Source organism: Cornus florida, unplaced genomic scaffold (assembly GCF_030987335.1).
Source record: "Cornus florida cultivar Cherokee Brave unplaced genomic scaffold, ASM3098733v1 CherokeeBrave_3.0.0_Hap2_Chr08, whole genome shotgun sequence".
In the NCBI taxonomy this organism is placed as follows: domain Eukaryota; kingdom Viridiplantae; phylum Streptophyta; class Magnoliopsida; order Cornales; family Cornaceae; genus Cornus; species Cornus florida.
Genome location: NW_026775578.1, coordinates 7,754,353 through 7,773,857, shown reverse-complemented (window position 1 = coordinate 7,773,857; position 19,505 = coordinate 7,754,353). Strand labels below are relative to the sequence as shown.

At 32.8% G+C, this 19,505-nt stretch overlaps 4 protein-coding genes across 4 annotated transcripts; 2 read left to right on the top strand and 2 right to left on the bottom strand.

The window, feature by feature from the left end:
* Nucleotides 1-4,405: 4,405 nt before the first annotated feature.
* LOC132268376 (EPIDERMAL PATTERNING FACTOR-like protein 9) lies at nt 4,406-5,690 on the bottom strand. The gene is made up of 3 exons (XM_059769231.1): nt 5,506-5,690; nt 4,964-5,052; nt 4,406-4,847 (listed from the first exon to the last, which is right to left on the bottom strand). Exons 1-3 carry the CDS (start codon nt 5,579-5,581, stop codon nt 4,665-4,667), a joined length of 348 nt encoding a protein of 115 aa, XP_059625214.1. The 5' UTR covers nt 5,582-5,690; the 3' UTR covers nt 4,406-4,664.
* Nucleotides 5,691-7,691: 2,001 nt separating this feature from the next.
* On the top strand, nt 7,692-11,599 carry LOC132269185 (asparagine--tRNA ligase, cytoplasmic 2-like). Its single transcript, XM_059770275.1, has 8 exons — nt 7,692-8,591; nt 8,738-8,974; nt 9,398-9,985; nt 10,367-10,552; nt 10,655-10,719; nt 10,796-10,925; nt 11,059-11,117; nt 11,362-11,599. Exons 1-8 carry the CDS (start codon nt 8,154-8,156, stop codon nt 11,543-11,545), a joined length of 1,887 nt encoding a protein of 628 aa, XP_059626258.1. The 5' UTR covers nt 7,692-8,153; the 3' UTR covers nt 11,546-11,599.
* Nucleotides 11,600-11,676: 77 nt separating this feature from the next.
* On the bottom strand, nt 11,677-12,629 carry LOC132269186 (cysteine-rich repeat secretory protein 55). Its single transcript, XM_059770276.1, has one exon. It carries the CDS (start codon nt 12,584-12,586, stop codon nt 11,753-11,755), a length of 834 nt encoding a protein of 277 aa, XP_059626259.1. The 5' UTR covers nt 12,587-12,629; the 3' UTR covers nt 11,677-11,752.
* A 3,178-nt stretch (nt 12,630-15,807) lies between these two features.
* LOC132269187 (ras-related protein RABA5c-like) lies at nt 15,808-18,958 on the top strand. The gene is made up of 2 exons (XM_059770277.1): nt 15,808-16,265; nt 18,411-18,958. The coding sequence occupies exons 1-2, from the start codon at nt 15,935-15,937 to the stop codon at nt 18,725-18,727; spliced, it is 648 nt and encodes a 215-aa protein (XP_059626260.1). The 5' UTR covers nt 15,808-15,934; the 3' UTR covers nt 18,728-18,958.
* The last annotated feature ends 547 nt before the right edge of the window (nt 18,959-19,505 follow it).

Sequence of the window (19,505 nt, the reverse complement as noted above, 5' to 3'; positions counted from 1 at the left end):
GTCTAAGATCTCTCAATTTGTCTAAGCTACTAAGGTTCCGTTTGTTTCAACGATATTTTTTTTTTTCAAGTAAAATATTTTTTTATTTTTTCTTTATTGGTGTGGGACAAAGATTTACGTCAAGGTTGAAGTCGAGTCCATCGGACGAGACATGCAAAATAATTTGTCAAAAATTGATAGATAAATTATTTTTGTTAAATTTTAATATATTTTTTCTTTATAAATATTTTATGACAACCAAATATTAAAAAATACCAAAAATATTTTTAAAAAAATATATTATGTCCAAACACATAACCTAGTAAAAAGAATGAAAATGATTAAGCCAAAAGAATAAGGAATCTTTGAAAATGAAGTTAATCTTGACCGTTGGATGGATGAGAGAAGTTTCTTTCGGTGGACAGACAGACATAAAACTTTATATTGACACTGAAAGGGGAAGATAGTTGCATGAAACTGTGTGGGGTCCAAAAGTGATGGGGCATTTACACAACTGTCTACAGTTGGTAAGACAGCTAGCTATCCATCCATAGTGGTAGGGATTATAAATGGCAATTGGAATGGGACATATATGTGTATATATATAGTCATATTCTATTCTTCAATTCATTTATTTATATTTGTAATTGTACGTATTATTCTTGATTAAACATATTATTTGTTGCGTTATTACAGAATTCAACGTTTTAGGATTTATTTCACACCCTGTACTTTTTATGAAAAAGTTTTACATTGGTTTCAACACATACTATTTGTGTTACAAGCATACGTCTAGGATATCGTTGTAAAATCACTGCGAACAATAATATCATAAAATAATACAAAAAAAAATGGTAAACATTCACTAAACCGCCGTTAATTTAATACTATATATAGTATTAACAATGGCCGCCATACTATATTAATGGCGGCTTAGTGATTGTTAATAGGAAGAGTTAATTTGGTGTGATTGAACGAAATAAAGTAAGAATTGAATGAATAAGAGAATAAAATGAGAATGGAACATGTTTGATTGTACAAAAAAACATCTTATTTTTGTAATATATAGACACACACGCGCGTGTGTATATATGTAGCTTACGTTTCATGGAATGTTTTATTTATCTATTTTTTTTTAAAGTGGTAATGGAATGATCATTCCTTTAATTGGAAAGTAGAATTAATGAGTGGGAATCACCATTCTTGGAGAATGGATAAGAATTATCATTCCAACTTTAAAGTTAATTACCAAATTAAAGAATGAAAACAAAAGTATTCGATTCCCACTTCATTTGATTTCATTCACTCACATCAAACATGACATTATGAGCAGCCTCCCTAAACTTTTTGAAAATGTTATTAATATTCATTAAATATTAATTAATTTGTAAATATTATCCCTAAATTTCATAAAAAATTTAAATTGGAAAAGTTCAATATTGAGAAACAAAAATTTAAGTACATTATTATTGTAGTCGTTTTTGAAATACATTGTTATTTTATTTACATATACACATTTATAATATCTAAAATATTCATTCAAGAGAAAAAAAAAGGGATAAAAATCATTAATTTTCGCTCATATTTAATAAAAATGCATGAATCATTTTTTTAAAAACTTTTTTGCAAAATGGTATTTACAAGAAAAATATCTAGAATTATATAACAATCATTATTGGTATCTTGTTTAAATTAAAATTATTTGGTTTAGTTAAAATTCATTATTTTGTTCTAATCTTTCATCTAGGTATAGCTTTCCCAAGTGGAATCAAGTACTCAAATTTTTTGAAAAATTTGATTTTTGAAAAACTAAAAAATTGATGAAGGAAAATTAATTCTCTAATAATGCTTATTTCTTTACCTCTTTTATTTTTAATTGTAACTCATCGTTTTTTCTCTATATTCTTCTTTCTAATATCAGTTTTTCGTCTACTATGATTAGTATTTAAACAAAATTTTATTATAATTGATTTATAAAATTTTATAACTTTGGTTATGTAGTATTAATCCGACCCCAACCTAAATTTTCTGACTCTGCCCCCTAAATTCGAGCCTTAATGTGAACAATTAATTATAATAAAAAAGAGTGAAGATGAGATCATTCACAAGCCGAGGTTAAAAGAATTAAATTAAGATACGGTTATGACAACACGTAATATCTTAATTTAAAGGAAGTCAAAGTTTAGTAATAATAACATGTTTGGCACCATTATAGCTCCTAAAGAAGTGCTTCTTGATGCATAGCTTTTAACAAGTAGTGGATGTTTATGATGATACAAAATCTGAAGCTCTTTTAATTATTGAATATACTCCTTTCATAAATAAATTTCTTGTGTGTGTGAGTTTATATATATATATAAGGATTAAATATAAACATCATATCTTGTTGTTTGATTCAAACATCTTATATATAAATATAAACATCATATCTTGTTGTTTGATTCAAACATCATATATATATATATGAGTTTATATATATATATATAAGGATTAAATATAAACATCATATTTTTTTGTTTGACATCATATATAAACATCATATATATATGATGTTTGAATCAAACAAACAAGATATGATGTTTATATTTATATATGATGTTTGAATCAAACAACAAGATATGATGTTTATATTTAATCCTTGAGATCAACTTACACAATTTGTATAAGCATGTAAATAAAGTAATGAAAGCCAATTGACCTTCTCTCTTTGCGATCCATAAATTGGGACCACTGCAGAGTACAGAGCCACTATCTCTATACAATCTCTTCCATCTCTAAAGTGTTTGATAAAATGCTTTGCTTTGTAACTATATATATATATACACACACACACACACAGACTTGACACTACAAGTGGCCCAATGTATTAAAGACAACCTATCACAACAATTAATTGGAAACAAGACACGCAAGCTTCTGTACCCCAACATTAATTATTAAAACAACAATTAATAATGTAGAAAATGATGTCCAAAGATTAGGTTTATCTAATGGGATATATCTGAAATCTTTCTTAATTTATAGAAATAGATCTACAGCTAATCTTATTTTAAGTAGAGGATATCTTAAATTAATTAATTAAAAAAGAATATCTTTCATCCAATTTCTTTGTCAAAGAGATCAAGATAAACCATCAAATGTGGTTACGGGTTTTTTTAAGGTAAGTAAATGAGGTTCAGATTAAAGTTTTGGACATATGATTTGGCCTCTTCAGCTGGAATATGATTTCATCACCCTATGCATGGCTAAGGAATGCTTTGAGGAATAAGGCTGGCTGCCCACTTAGTCACACTGACCTCGGCTCCTGTTATGAACATATTTAAGCATATATAAATTAACTTACTAATTAATATATATAATGATTCAGTAATTTAGTAAGTTAATTTATATATGATTAATATATTTCCTGAATCATTATATATATTAATTAGTAAGTTAATTTATATATGCTTTTATATATCCTGAATCATTATATATATTAATTAGTAAGTTAATTTATATATGGTTAAATATGTTCATAACAGGAGCCGAGGTCAGTGTCACTAAGTGGGCGGCTATATATATATATATATATATATATATATATATTCTTACACTCAAATGAACCTGAATTGTTTTGAATTTGTTTGATTCTCTTGTTATTATTACATCACAGAATGGACCTACACCATTATAGTGGCATTTCTGGCAACCAGTCAACTTCATTGTTTTCCTATTCCCAAATTTTTTTTTTTTCCTTTTTATGTTTGTAACGTTAGAAGTTGGGAAATATATGAATTTTATGGCACTTCCAAATGTGCCTTTTTACTTTATTGATCTGTGGAGGTTGAGGATAGGGTCACATCATCGGGAAAAAAGTCGTCTTTTATAACAAGTGCTGAGTGGAGGAAGGTCCAGACCATGATTGAACAAGGCAAATGTGTCATCAACTTATGGGCATAAAAGGGTGTGTATGCCCTAGATCCTTATGTAGACATTAGAATATTCTCAAGAAAAAAGAAAAAAGAAAAAAAGGGAAAAAGAAAAAAAGAAAAAGAAGAAGACACTTGTGGATGGTGAAGTGCATCAATTATGAAAAAATAAAAAAATAAAAAAATGTGCATCAATTGAGCATGAGTATGGAGTGGTTTGCTTTGCTTTTTGTACACTGAAAATGGGTCCTACCTACTTGTATCTCTCTATATATCTTTTTGTGCCAACTAAATTCATGTATCCCTCGGTGCAAATGAATAAATTCAAACAAGCTACCCTATATGACCAATTGATGATGGCATATGCTTAGTGTTGGGGACCATTTCCATGTGCCACTTGCAGTGCTACACTTTCAAAAAAAATAATAATAAAAAAAAAAAAAAAAAATCATGTAGCGTTTCAATGGCCACACACACAGTACGTGTCCACAAACAATGCCTTGTGCTTGTCAAAAGAATCTGTGCAGCAAAATACAGAAACAAATACTAACAAAAAACTGAAAATATCCCAAATACACAGTCCAGCATTCTCAAACCAGAAAGATACTAAAACAGCAAATTTGGACACTCATTTAGCTACTACTAGTACTAACAAAATAATGTGGAAAACAGAAGGAAGAGAGCTATAGAGTTGTTTATGATTCTGCACCAAAATTTCATAATCCGAACCAAAATTCACTTATCTCAAACTTGTACTTCCCTAGCTCTGAAAAATTACCTATGGCAAACACATTTGTAGTGGTATGGGCTATTGATGAGGTCGTTCCCCTCCACTGGAACTTGCTCAGCTCTGCATTTATACTTACACCCTCTGCATTCATTGTAAGTGCACGTTGGCGCTGTTGATCCAATCATTGATCTTCTTGAACTCCTCTTCATCCAATCTTTGCCACTGCCCTATATGCCCCCATAAAGATTGGAAAATGAAGTTACGAAAAATGTTAAAATACCATATGAAATAAAAATAAAAAAATCGACCAATATTCTTTACAGAAATGCTTCTTGTTTCTCACCTGCAAATGTAGTTGTCCCCCTGGTAGAGAGGAGTCATAGACCATTTGATCAAGAGGAACTACTACTACACTTTTAGACCCTGCAACACCTGAAATTATGTTGAATATGAGCGCGCATAGAATTAGTTCAATATCTAAGTGTAGCATGAAGAATAAAATAAAAGCTGAATTTGGTGGTTGAGAACATAGAGAGAGAGAGAGAGGAAAAAAAGAACTTGGGAATCTCACAAACACCATGTTTGGCCAATGTGAAATCCAAGTTGTTCATTACCTCTGTTTTCTCAGCAACCAAATGGAATTTAGGTATACTAGCTAGGTCCATGGCTAGAATAGTTGATACAACACAACCATATCAAGCTGAACTTTCAATTCATTCAAGTACAACAACCCATTTCTAGCTTAATGTAGAAAAATAAAATGATATACATTGTAAAAAGTAGCAAAGATTATACATTAATCGAAACACGAAGCAAGAAGTATATATATATACACACGATAGAAATATATGATTTGTATGATGAAGTAGTTATGGTGATGATGACCTTGAATAACATATGCTGCACAAACTAGGGTGAAGGGTAGCAAGAGTAGTGAGTTGGGGTTTTTAATGTTGGCCATTGTTTGCTTAGTATTGGGATAAGCAAGAGATAAATTATGATAGTTTCATTATATTATATATATTGTCAGGATGAGAGAGAGAGAGAGAGAGAGAGAGATTGTGGTCAAATAAGGACAATTGGACTGCCAAAATGTCCCGTGCTGAGTAGAACACACCAACTGACAAATTTCATATTTGAGCAACTCATGGTATTTTTGGATTTTTCTTAGAATTACAAAAATACCACCAAGTTGTCTGCATTTTACATAGCAACGTGGTTTTATTTTTGATATTTTTCTAGGTTAAAATAGGGTTTCTGCCTAAGAATCATTCGTATGCTTCTCCGTGTGCAGAGTTTTTTCACCTGGTCTTTTCACAAAAAAGAGAAAAAAGGTTAATTATTGCCTTGCAGATTCTTATAGTAGTATTTTTTTATCTTTTTTTCACCGCTTTTAGATTCTTATATAAATAAATTGATAAATGGACCTTGCATTATTGTCATCGTGGGGTATAAAACAAGTGTGATGATTGTAGAAATTTACTTTATATTTGGAAAATATTAAGGATGGTACAAATTTTGGTTATAATAAATGTACTAACCAAACGCAAAATCAATTGAAATAGTGTCTTAGTTTAACATAATTAGTAGTAACTAGTGAGTATTAAATAACGTTAACGGCAGAAAACTCTCTAGCAATATAGGGTTTGTGCACAAATAATTTCTCATTTTTGAGAATGTGCATTTAAGTTCATAAAATTTAAAAAAATGTGTAAATTTAAAAAATTTGTAAGTTCATAAGTACCTCTAACTACTTTTTGGTCAAAATTGACATAAAGTAAATTTAAAAATCCTAATTTACCCATTTCTCTTCCTATTTTGCCTTTTTTTTATCAGTTGAGTTTCACCCGTTTGACAATGGGTCTTCTTCATTTTTTTATTTTTTTAATATTATATAAATTTTTGTACACAATTTTTTTTTTCTATTGGACTACTTAACCGGGTGTCTTTATCTAAAATGGTAATTGTACCTTACTTTATTTTTTAAATATTATTTTATTTTACTGGCAAGAGGGTATTATAGTCTTTTTATACAGACAGAAGCATTTGAGGAGGTATTTTATATCACACAGGAACTTTTTTGTATTATATCATATTTAAATGAGAGTTATTTGCACTTAACCCTATTAAATTGTATATTGCTGGAAAGATTCCTATCCAATAATGCAAAAAAACATAAAAAAGGATAAATATAAATGAAGTTACAATTAATATAAAAGGTCTTTGGTAAGTGACCCCTTTAAGAATCTGAAGTAATCTAACTTTATAATTTTTAAGGAAAAAAATCAAAGAAATTGCAAATTCCTTAGCAAATAAGGTTGGCTAGGATAAAATTATAGCAAGATTGTTTTGAAGTAGTCTGAAATTCAATGCCTGTCGTCAAAAAAACACGTTTATAATTTCTTATGGTTTACTAATATTGCAAAATTTTAAAAAGGTGGGATAGATAATTATAAAAAAAAAGTATCTGCAAGGAAAAAGAAAAACTGTCTCCCCCCTTTTTTTGTGTAATTGTCAGAGAAGAAAATGAAAAATAAGGTACGAGGTACAGCTTGATTCTATCATTTCTTTGCGTACAAATACCATCTACTTTATTAGAATGGACAGTTAGTCAGTTAAAATTCGTACATGCTTTGTTGGAAATGAAAATTGTGAAAGGAGAAGTATAACTTCCTCGGTCTCGTATTAGATATTCATGTTTTGAAATTAAAATTTTCAAAAGAATATACAATTAATGTATTATCTTTTTTAAAATTATTAATTTGTCCTTTTTAGTTTAGATATGTTTAATTATTAAGTTTTAAAATTTTAAAAAATATAAATGATAATGATAAAAAGATAAAAATTTATTTGCTTTGACTTTTCAAAACAAACAACTAATTAAAACATTTAAAAATAAAATAATATATAATAGAGGTAGTATTACCTTCTCACCTTTTCTACGAGAGGGTGAAACGAAAATGATGTGCAAGACGAATGGCTCCATTATAGTCTTTTTATTATTATTATTATTATTTTATTTTATTTTTTTAACAGTGGAACTGGGGCTTCTAGGCCTCATCTCTAGAAGATAAATCATAAGGATACTGAGGAGACCCAAACACCAGCCTGGATATATTACGAACAATCCCAAAAATACCAAACCCTATTCTCTGTACCAATCCAATTCTTAATTGATTAATTATTATTATTATTTGTTTTTTAAGGAAAAAAAAAAATCAAAATTTGGAAAACAGTTGGGAGTGTGGAATTCCCGCGAAAGCCCAACCTACAAGAATACCAAACCCTAGCCTCCATTTCTGCGTCTCTAATCCCTTTCCTTCACCCTCAAACTTCTGCACACCCTCTTCTTTCATCTTCCTCCTCTCAATCCTCCCAATCACCTTCCCAAGTAAAGCATCCTTCCTCTGCTATATACATCACCATGTCCATCCATCCAAATAAAAACCCAAATCCTCCCACAAACCTTCCAAAACTCTTCCGCAATTTCTCCTTACTTTCACTTCTCTTTCTCTCTCTCTTTTTACCCCAAAATGGCTTCAGAGCAAACCCAAGTTTCTTCTTACCCCAAATTGGCCTCAGAGCAAACCCAAGTTGCTGAATCGCCGGTTACCGTTTTCAAGTACTCGAAAAGGGTAATCTTGAAAACTGTAGTGGGTCGCAGCGATGGAGGATTCGGATTGGTTGGTGAGACAATTTTGGTTGGAGGATGGGTTAAGTCCTCCAAAGAGGTGAAGAAAGAACAACCTGTGCAGACCTCGGATGTAAAAGTTGGTATGGCCGAACCACATGATGTGACCTGTGTGGAAGTTCTTCAATCTCGAATACCCTTTCTTCGCTCCATATTGAAGGTTTTTGGGGGAGGCCATGTCCAGATCCGTGAGAAGTTGGATTCTCTGATTAATAGACCCCCAACACCCTCTAATGCTTTCTTGCAAATTAGTGATGGTTCTTGTGTTTCAAGTCTTCAGGTACATCCAATTCTCTCTTTTTCTATCAGAAATCTTGAATTTTATCATAAATTCATGTTCAATTTTAAAGCCACCTAATGAAAATCAGACCTACTTGTATATGTCATTTTTTTTGTTGATTGGTTTTATAATTTGTACTCTTTTAGGTTCTTGTTGAATCATCGATAGTCCCTCCTAGCCAAATCATGCCTACTGGAACTTGTATATTAGTTGAAGGTGCCTTGCAACAACCATCAGGAGTGGGAAAACATGTTATTGAGCTCAAAGCAGACAAAATTCTGCATCTTGGAATAGTTGATCCGGATAAGTATCCGTTATCAAAGAAAAGATTACCATTGGATATGTTAAGGGATTTCTCTCACTTTCGTCCAAGAACTACGACGGTAATTTCAATACCTCCATTTTTATTTTCTACATCAAGGCTCTACATATTAGTTTCAATACCCCCATTTTTATATTTGACAACAAACTTTTTTACATGTCCCTTTCCCCAAGGGAGATAAATTTTCATTTTTGCTGTAGTTTTTTGGTTTTCAAAAATCCATCACTTTCGCTTTTCAAGATGACCAAATCATTAACAAAGATCATCCTTGCATTAATCATTTTCAGGGTTCTGTCCAACTTTGTGCTGCAAGCCTGCAATCATAACGAAGAATAACAATAAAAGCTTAGGACTAACATGATTCTATCACGCACTTTCACTTCTTTTTGTATAAGTTTGACGTTCTAGAATGATTCTAATTATGTTACTTAGGTCCCTTATTGTGTTACTTTACTCTTTCGTTGAGGTGTTTTAAAATTTGCAGGTGGCATCTGTTCTGCGAATCCGCAATGCCCTGACTCAAGCAACTCACGCTTTCTTCCAGAACAATGGGTTCCTTTATGTGCAAGTGCCCATCATCACAACAACAGATTCTGAAGGGTTTAGTGAGAAGTTCCAAGTTACCACTCTTTTATCCAAAGAAATAAAAAAAAGTGAGCAAAGTGTCATGAATGAAACTGAAGTTGTCAACCTTGAAGTTGTCAAGGCTTCTATCAAGGAGAAAAGTAAACTGGTTGAAGAACTCAAGAGAACTGATAGCAATAAGGAAGCACTAGCTGCTGCAATTCAGGATCTCCGTAAAACAAACGAGCTAGCATCACAGTTGGAAGCAAGAGAAAAATCAAAGCCTGGAACTTCACTTAAAACTGAAAAGGTTGACTTTTCTAAAGATTTCTTTTCTCGCCAGACTTATTTAACAGCTTCTGGTCGCCTTCATCTTGAGAGTTATGCATGTGCCCTTGGAAATGTGTACTCGTTTGGGCCCAGATTTAGAGCAGAAATGTCAGAATCCAAAAAAAGTTTGGCAGAGATGTGGATGATTGAACTCGAAATGGCTTTCTCAGAGTTAGAGGTAGAAGCTTTTTCTTTGTTCAGTACTAATGCTTTCTTAAAATTCCTCAGTAATACAATAAACCAACTTTACTTATACTAATTTCAAATGAAGCTGATTCTTTTTGTCACATTATGCTCTTTTATGTTATATGCTCTGTTGTTCCTTTCAATTTCATGAAATCTGTTTTCAGCATAATTTTCTAGTTGGAGGCATCTTTTTGCCACTACTTTCTGATTGTGGGAATACCCTTAATTCCTTTGGAGTGGCATAAATATCCAACATACTTGTAATATTCTGAAGTGCCTTGCCTTAAAAACTACAATCTCATTGCTTTGTTCCTCATATTCTACATGTGAAATAAATTTTCCTAAAATTATATTATTCTTTGTGCATGTCTAGGACGCCATGAACTGTGCGAATGACCTTTTAAAGTTTCTGTGCAAATGGACATTGGAAAATTGTTCAGAAGATTTAACATTTGTCACTAAACGGATTGACAAAACCATTGTGGATCGCCTTCAATCAATGACATCAAGTTCATTTAAAAAGATCTCCTATGCAGAAGCAGTGGAGGTTTTAAAACAGGTAACAATATTGTGCTGCATGTTCCTTGGATATATTATTCTTACTGATATATCCACAATTGCTGTTCTTATTTCAAATGTATTATTGATGTTTTCTGATTAGGTAACTAATAAGAAATTTGAAGCAAAAATTGAATTTGGTGCATCTTTGACTGAAGAACATGAAAGGTACGCAAGTGTTTTATAAATGTAAACTTTTGTAACAGAGAGGAATGGGTAGACTTAGCTTCTTTGTCGTTGACAGTTATTTGGCAGAGGAGATATATCAAAGTCCAGTGATTATATACAATTACCCAAAAGAACTGAAACCATTCTATGTTCGCCTGAACGATGATGGAAAAACAGTTGCAGCATTTGATGTGATTGCACCAAAGGTAAGCTGAAGTGTTTCTGTGAGCAATAAAGGGCCTGTTAAGCAACTAGTGCTGGATTCTTTAATCCTATTATAGTTCCAACTATTATCTAGATTAAATTATGCTCACTAAGCTGGAGGACACCTGTTTGCAGGGTGGAACACTGATCAGAGGTAGCCAAAATGAGGAACGCTTTGAGAAATTAAGTTCAAGGTAAGGATCTATTTTTGATCTTTGATTGAACGATGAAGGTTCACTTTTACCAAACATTATGCTGATGTCACTTTAGAGATGATCACCATTTCTTTCTATTCCTTGATCTTGGGTCATCTTGTCCTAGTTCGATGGTGATAACAGTTGCAGTTGTTTGGGGCATTAGTTTTCTAATTCTTTCCATATTTCTAATGGAAATGGTTTAGTAAAAGTTTTACAAGTTTTCTGTTGTATATGCTTGCAGGATTAAGGAATTGGGCTTACCCAGAGAGCAGTATGAATGGTACTTGGATCTTCGAAGGCAAGGAACTGTCCAACACTCTGGCTTCAGTCTTGTATTTGACCTAATGGTTCTCTATGCCACTGGCCTCATTGATATTAAGGATGCTGTCCCTTTCCCTAGAAGTCGAGGCAAGGCGAACAATTAACTAATTTTATGGCAAAATGATCCATCTATAACATATTGGAGTTGTGTACATAACACGCTTTATTTTATGTGCTGCGATGATTAATATTTGTGGATCTGAATGCAAAATTGCTACACATGTACATGTAAAGATATTCAAAAGCTTATAAATACAAATTGAAATGATGTTACACAGAAGTTTGTGCTTCTTTGACATGTGACCAACTAACTAAGGTTTGGAAACAACAGATACATGATAAACCTTTGAAGCATCTGTCAATGTGTTTTGTGAATCAAGAGGAAAGTAAAAAGGATAGAGTTCATAACGGAGATAACAACTACTATATAGAACCCGACAGCCCTTTTTGTTATCACAGAAAGTTGGGATGTTGCCAACTGCTATGGCCAGGCACTGAGCACAAGATAGCTTTGAGAGGTCCCTTGTGCATTGTACCAAAGCATATAGTGTTATAAAAGGTGTCAATTTAGTTTTTTCTTTCCCAAGCCCTTTGTTCGTGGGCTCAACAGCCTGTGAACTAATCTTGTCCATCAGAGCTCCTAGTTCTTTGTTGAAAGTTTTAGGATCAGGATCGGTTACATTCTGAACATTGTAATAGAAAATACCAAAAGATGTGTCAACTTGTCCAAAGAAATCCTTTGTGTTATACCTTAGGAAGCAATATTCATACCAAATCCTAGCATCAGCCTCGTTTGGACAGCGTTTGCGAATCTCCTTTGCCGCATCTTGGATGCAGGTCGAGCAGTCTTTGCTGCTCACATCTCCTCTGCATTGTGCTAGGCCATAGACTTGGTCTTCACCGTTACCATAGGAGGTAGCAATGAAGCCATTCAGAATAGCACCCGAAACAAGCTGAGGCAACAAGCGGTCAATATTTGCTGATACTCGACTTGTGCTATTTATTTTAGTATTTGTATTACAAAACTGGCCCGAAGGATCTTCAGATTCTGCAATGATATTGGGAAGCAAGAGTAGTAGGAGAAGGAAATGGTGTAGCAGAGCCATGGTTATCTCTATAGCTAAGTTGAAGTTGTTGTATGACATGAGTGTAGTTTTAAAGTGCTGGTGGAAGAGTATGTGGGGAAACCACAGCAGACATTCTTGACTTATTGGGCAGCCCACCAATATGTTGGGTCATGAGTGGAAAAAAATAGCATTGTTTCTGGAAGGAAAGGCTTTTCTTCATAAAAAGTTGGTACAATGGTTTACAATAAAGTATTTACATAACTTGTAGATTTTGCTAGTTATCAATGAGTCCTGAGATTTACTTACTAGGAAAGGGTAAGTTTGATGGGTTATGAGAACAAAATTTCAGCTAATAAGCCCTAGATTCATTCAAGAATTCATTAACTGTTCCTTCATAGTATATATGCAAATCAATGAAGCATACTTCAAGGTAGTATACTATCAATCTCTAGAACACACACATAGTATATATTATTTCAGTAGTGTTTGAGGTCAGTTCACTTATGGTGTGGTGCCTATCTCATTAAGTGGTCTTCCTTCACGGCACCTAATATGGTTGTGAAAAGGGCCAGAGATATATTATCCTGCTAGTGGAAAGAAGAATTTCCAATACTGATTGACCTCAACTTAATTTACAAGAATGAAATAAACAATAATATGAAGATATATAGATAAGTTGGAAGTGGACTGAAAGCAAAGACAGCCAAGCACTCCCACTATAGATGTTGAATATCACCACTACAATCCGTTCGTGCAGAGCAATATATATGTTGGGAACACCAATAGGATAACAATCTTCTAAGCTGCCCTATTCTTTTCTTTTCGTTTTTTACTCTTTTATGGATAGTTTTCAAATTAGTTGAAAATGATAATTGCATGAGTTTGAAATTTAATATGTTGTATTTGGAATTGTCCAATCCATAGTTTAGATTTGAAATAGAAAAAAATTAGGTCATTCACTACTCCCAATCAAGGACAAGGATCACCTCCAGTTATTACAGTAGTCCATTTTCTCCATTTTTGTAAGTAGAAGTACATCCTAACATTTTCGTAAGGTGCATCCCAACATTTTCCTATTGTGCATCTCAATATTTTCCTACTGTCCCAAACATTGGTGACGTGACCATTTCTAGACCACTTATTTCAAAATGGAGTAAATGATACACTATTTCACTGGAGGTGATTTTTACCCCAATCAAAACATCTAAGTTGCAAATTTACACGAAGTTGATTGTGGCTATGTGGGCCAAGATTCTCAAACCCTTCACTCTTGTTAATCATGTAAATTCTTTAATTAAATATATATATATAGAACTTGCCTAAAGGAAGTCACAATTTCAAAGGAGGAAGACAATATGACAAAGCAAAGCCACAAGTTTTCTTCTTGTCAATATTGTGACTTCTTAATTGGACTATTGGAGACATGGAGGACATAAGACATCACAGCAGATATTGTTGACTGATGAATGGAAAAAAAAATAATAATAATAATTGATGAATGTTATAATTTATATATTTATAAAGAAAAAAAAGATTTTAATAACAAATGTCAACTTTATAAAGTAGTTGCAATGAATAGTATGCTTTGAACAAGTTGACATGTCACATGTAGGTACTGAATTATTATTTGAAAAGGGTTGATCGGGATATTGTACTATTATATTCAGGAACATTAATATAGTTTTTGACATTTGGCAAGAAACTTATTGACGGGCACCTACGCTTGATTTGGCTACACCTATCAGAGTATGGGACAAATTTAATTCTATTGATAATGCCTAGCTTGATTATTGATGAAGCACGCTTCGGTATTATGAGTTATTATGATCCACTTTAATTCTTTTTAAGTGTTTGATATCGTTACACATATTTATAAATGAATCGGTTCGACAAGTATAATAATATTTATCCGAGTCTGTTACACTGACTGTTAGTGATATCGTGACCGATACTGTAATTGTGAACTACGATTTAAATGGCCGAGAAATAGAGTGATAATGCTATAATGACGCTGTGCAAAATGGTAATGGCATTAGATTTTATTGTCAGTGCTGTACCTGTTGAAGAAGCAAAGAATGTCAACTTATTCTTTGAACTAAGGAAGCACCGATACAGCACAATATGAATAGATTGATACACCAAATTTCAAAGAAACATGATACAGCTACCATAAGATATGGCAATAAAGAACAACATATTATATTTATCAAATAGACAATAACCCAACTGGTGGGAGTTCCAGGTAGAGGCATGCATGTGAATTTACTTAACCTTCTAAAAAAAACCTACTATATGTTTATATATATAAAAATTTATAAACATATAGAGTTTTTAAAATATTATGAACCAAAATGAAATTACTGATATAACATAGAAGTACCAACAGGTTAGTGGTCTAAACGTATTTGATACAAACATTATACAGTCTCTACCTTGAAAAAATATGGATGCTTTAGAAGGCCTTTCAAATTACCATTAGGCCCTTCATTTTAGGCAATTCAAGATAATTTAAGTGTAGCCTATTTCACTTCGCTTGAATTATTATTATTTTTTTTTTCACCTGAAATCATTCATTCACATAAATGATTTGCATTACCATTGCACCATACTATAGCCATAGGTGTGCTCAACACATTAAAACCTAGTGTTAAAAGTAAGGTTAATTGTGTTGAAAAATTACACACGCGCGCGAAGTAAATAATCTATTACAAAAAAATATTCAAAAAAATTACACAATCACAAAGTGTATTATTTCATTGAAAATGACCAAATTAGTCTTTTAAAATAGAAAATTAAGTGAATTTTTTTAATAAGTGCTGTGTAAATTTCTTTTGAAAAAATAGTTATATTTATTTAAAAAGCAAATAGATAAATAATATAATAAAAAAAAGGTTTGAAATTTCAATATTTCTATTCTCGTCTCTCAAATAAATTGCTACTCCTTCTGTCCTAAAAAACAAATGTCGTGTTTTTCTTTTTGGTCACAAAATAATTGTTACTTTTCTTTTTCAAATAATATATTTTACATATTTTTATATATGTCTTTGAATATTGGAAACTTAAAAGAACAAATTAATAATTTTTTAAAAATAAAACATATGTCCCTTTAAAAAATCTTTACTGACCAAAAGCGACAGACACAACCGTAGAAAAAGTTACTAGTCACACTACAAGACAAGCACCTCAAAATAAAAAAATATTTTAATCCCTAGAAATCTCGGAAACCTTCTATTATTACTCACTTGCCGTCAATTACGCAATTAGACATTGCTAACTTCACTACACTGCAAACAAAAAAATAAAACCACTTTTCGCCATTGTCAATCCATAAATTTCTCTTAAATTACCATTTATATTACACACTTCCACCAGGAAAACCCATATCTTATCACTTTCTCTCATTCTCTCTAAACCGCTCAAAAAGAAATGGGCAATGAAGAAGAAGGGGAGGAGTACTTGTTCAAGATAGTGATAATTGGGGACTCAGCAGTTGGCAAATCCAACTTACTCTCACGCTTTGCCAGAGATGAGTTCGACAAGAACTCAAAGGCCACCATTGGAGTCGAATTTCAGACCCAGGCCATAGAAATCGACGGCAAGGAGGTCAAGGCCCAGGTCTGGGACACCGCCGGCCAGGAGCGCTTCAGAGCCGTCACTTCCGCCTACTACAGAGGCGCCGTTGGGGCACTCATCGTCTACGATATCAGTCGCCGGACCACTTTCGACAGCATTAAACGGTGGCTCGATGAGCTCGATAGTAAGTGCCTTTTTTCTTATTTTTTTATGCCACAATTAGTTTGATATTATTAGTTGTATTTCCGATAATTTAGAAGCCCCAAGTTTTTGATTGTTTGGTTTTATTGTTAGTGAGTGTTTCCAGATTTAATATAGCCTTAGAGTAGAATGGAAACGAAAATTTTATGTAGGCTTTTTTTAGCTGAATATTTTAGATTTGCTACATTCCAAAAAAAAAAAAAAAAAATTGGATTTGTTCCTTTGAATCTTCTTTTGTGGGATTTATTGGATGTTGTCAATTCTTGAAGCTAATAGTAGAATATTAATGCTTGTATTTTCCACCATTTTACATTTATTTCTTCTGCCACAAATTGTATGCCCCATATCAGTTGTGTGAGTTGTAATTCTTGTATCCATTACCTTCGTATTGAAAATACCATTTTGTTACTGGAATGTTATCCTTGGATATTGGACAGAACAACACAGGCACATCATGAGTTCTATGTGATTCTGACTTGATACAAAATTGTGCTTTGTAAATACCAGAATTGTTCTGTGTAATTAGAAAACCAGGGTTATCAATATGATTCATCTATAGAACTTGAGATGTTCGCTACCTGGCTTCATTGATGATTTATATTGATGCTCTTACCACTTATAGAAGGAATTTTGATGATGTTTACATATTTTTAATGTGTTGGTTAACAGATTTAGTGTTGTGTTTTTCAGAATTACAGTAAAATTCTTACTTTACATGCTAAAAGTTTAAATTGCCTGTGACTTTATGCCATACAGCAGCAGTTTTAGTTGCATTGTACAGTAAGAGCTTGTTTGCTTGCAATAAAAATTATGCCAGAGTTTCTTGTCCAACTACCTGCACTTAGTTGGCATCCACTTGTTAGTTAGTGATTGATATTAAGATATGAGGGTCGTGCTAATCCCAATTCTTAAAAACATACCAGAACCCAAACCACCCGAATTAAATGCACCATATTAGATGCTACAGCACAGGCCTTTACCAGGGCCATACAGTTCACTTATCTTCTTTAAGTGCCTGTTTTTGAAGGGCATTTTAGTTTGTATGTATGGGTATATACTATTAGCTATTTTTCCTTCATAGTTTTAGTTGGGAAAATAGGGATCAAACAAGTTGGTAACATGAGCGTCAGGGTTGCTAAAGTAAGGGATGGCAACGGGGCGGAGTTGGTTAAGTCCTACTCCGCCCCGTTAGAAAATTTATCATACCAACTCCGCCCCTACTCCGGTACAAGTTTGTAATTGTTATATCATCTCCACCCCTATTTCGGTAGACAAAATACTGACTCCACCCCATGTACTCCGTTTAATTGCGGCGTGCGGTGAGGGTGGGCTGGGGTTATGGCACTTTTATTATGTAGTAAAAAAAAACTAGCCCAATGTGCTCCAATTGGGCTGATAAATAAGCTGGCCCAATTTTTAAATTACTAAGTAGTGAATATTAATATATTAACAGACACTTCTAATAAAGACACAAGAGTCTTCAAAATATAAAATATATATTTTATATATATATATAAAATAATAATTAAAAGATACATATATAATCGGGGCGAGGTCATCACTAAATTTGCCCCCGCCCCAAACCCGCTTGGGTTTTTAATTATTTTACCATACCCGTCCCAAACCCATTTAAGGGCCACTAAATCCACCCCATTAGGGGTAGGGGCGGGGCGGGGCGGAGGAAATTGCCATCCCTAGCTAAATTATTTGTTCATTTTACATTAGCACACCAACAATCCCTAAGCAAGCTTATCCCTGTGTTCTTTATTTCATTCATATTTGCTTGATTTGGTATGTTTTGTCAAGTTGAATGAATACCCTATTGCAAGTTGGGCAAAAATGTTCAGCAGGTTCGTCCGTCATCCACTGATCGATCCGCAGAAACTCTCAAACATTTCATAACAAATGCAATGTGACAGTATTTTTAAAAGTGATTTTATGCATAGACATCTTCCAAGAGTTGTGGTTATTTTAATTATTTGTGATGCAGCTAATTTATATCCGTCTCTCCAGGAGTAGTGCTTATTTTATTCTTTGTATGCAGCTACTAGATATTCTGCAATTATTGCTTTGTATCCAAAGTTCAACATTAGTAAGTGTTTAATACTTGTACAAAATAACTGTGCAGCTCATTCTGACACAACAGTAGCAAGAATGCTGGTAGGAAACAAGTGTGATTTGGAGAATATTAGAGAAGTTAGCATGGAGGAAGGCAAGAGCCTTGCAGAAGCAGAAGGATTATTCTTCATGGAGACATCTGCCCTGGATTCAACTAATGTTAATGCAGCTTTTGAGATTGTTATCCGTGAGATATACAACAATGTTAGCAGGAAAATACTTAACTCCGATTCCTACAAGGCCGAATTATCTGTCAATCGAGTAACCCTGGTTAAAAATGGAGCCGACTCATCAAAGCAGAGCACTCTCCCTTGTTGTTCCAGATGATCTCTTTGCATTATCTATGATTTTGTTCCTTCTGTGTCTCAAGGTAATCACCAGCTCAGTGCCTCATTATGTGGCGAAGTGAATTGGTTGATTTTGTTGTTTTTCCTCAGAAATTTAGCATTGGGGGATTGAACTGTGAAAACAAGAGATTTTCTATTATTTTAAATGAATATTAATGTTACATTGAGATTATCATGGATTACTGGATAATTTATGATAATATTTTTAGCATCCGGGATTAAACTAGTAATTGATTTCATGCGTGTTAGTTGAACTCTTTCCCATGATTTTGCATTCATTATATGGAAAATTTTCTATGAATTACATTTCTTTATGCTGGAGCTAGCATGAGGAGTTTATTTTCGTCTTTGAGTTGTTGTATAGTGGGCGTACACTTGTATTATCCTTTTCTTTACGCCAAGCCCCCCCACCAAAGGCATCTGTCTGAAGCTAGTTTTGCTCTGGAAATAAGATTTTTTTATTCCCCAACCATACTTGTTAACATCTTTTTCGACCATTCTATAAGATTAGTTTTGAAAATAACTTTGTAAGAAATAAAAAATTAAAAGTTTGATTTGTGTGATTTGTTTTGAAGCTAGTTATGCTCTGGAAATAAGACTTTTTTTATGAAAAAACTACGTATAAGTATACTTGGTAGTCTTAAATAACAAAATAGTCTAAATTTAAAGTTTATTTTTCAATTTGATTAAATTAAACAAAATAATTACAAATACGTCAACAATTATTGTTAAAGTCCAAAATATCTTTTAAACTCTTA

Bases quoted from the DNA above. Each gene is read 5' to 3' on its own strand.
- LOC132269186 (XM_059770276.1), bottom strand. From the start codon at position 12,586: ATGTCATACAACAACTTCAACTTAGCTATAGAGATAACCATGGCTCTG.
- LOC132269185 (XM_059770275.1), top strand. From the start codon at position 8,154: ATGGCTTCAGAGCAAACCCAAGTTTCTTCTTACCCCAAATTGGCCTCA. The intron at 8,975-9,397 runs GTAATTTCAATA...TAAAATTTGCAG, and splicing joins TTCGTCCAAGAACTACGACG to GTGGCATCTGTTCTGCGAAT. The intron at 10,720-10,795 runs GTACGCAAGTGT...TGTCGTTGACAG, and splicing joins TTGACTGAAGAACATGAAAG to TTATTTGGCAGAGGAGATAT.
- LOC132268376 (XM_059769231.1), bottom strand. From the start codon at position 5,581: ATGGCCAACATTAAAAACCCCAACTCACTACTCTTGCTACCCTTCACC. The intron at 5,053-5,505 runs GTCATCATCACC...ACATAATTTCAG, and splicing joins TGCAGCATATGTTATTCAAG to GTGTTGCAGGGTCTAAAAGT. The intron at 4,848-4,963 runs GTGAGAAACAAG...GGGGGCATATAG, and splicing joins GGGGACAACTACATTTGCAG to GGCAGTGGCAAAGATTGGAT.
- LOC132269187 (XM_059770277.1), top strand. From the start codon at position 15,935: ATGGGCAATGAAGAAGAAGGGGAGGAGTACTTGTTCAAGATAGTGATA. The intron at 16,266-18,410 runs GTAAGTGCCTTT...ATAACTGTGCAG, and splicing joins GTGGCTCGATGAGCTCGATA to CTCATTCTGACACAACAGTA.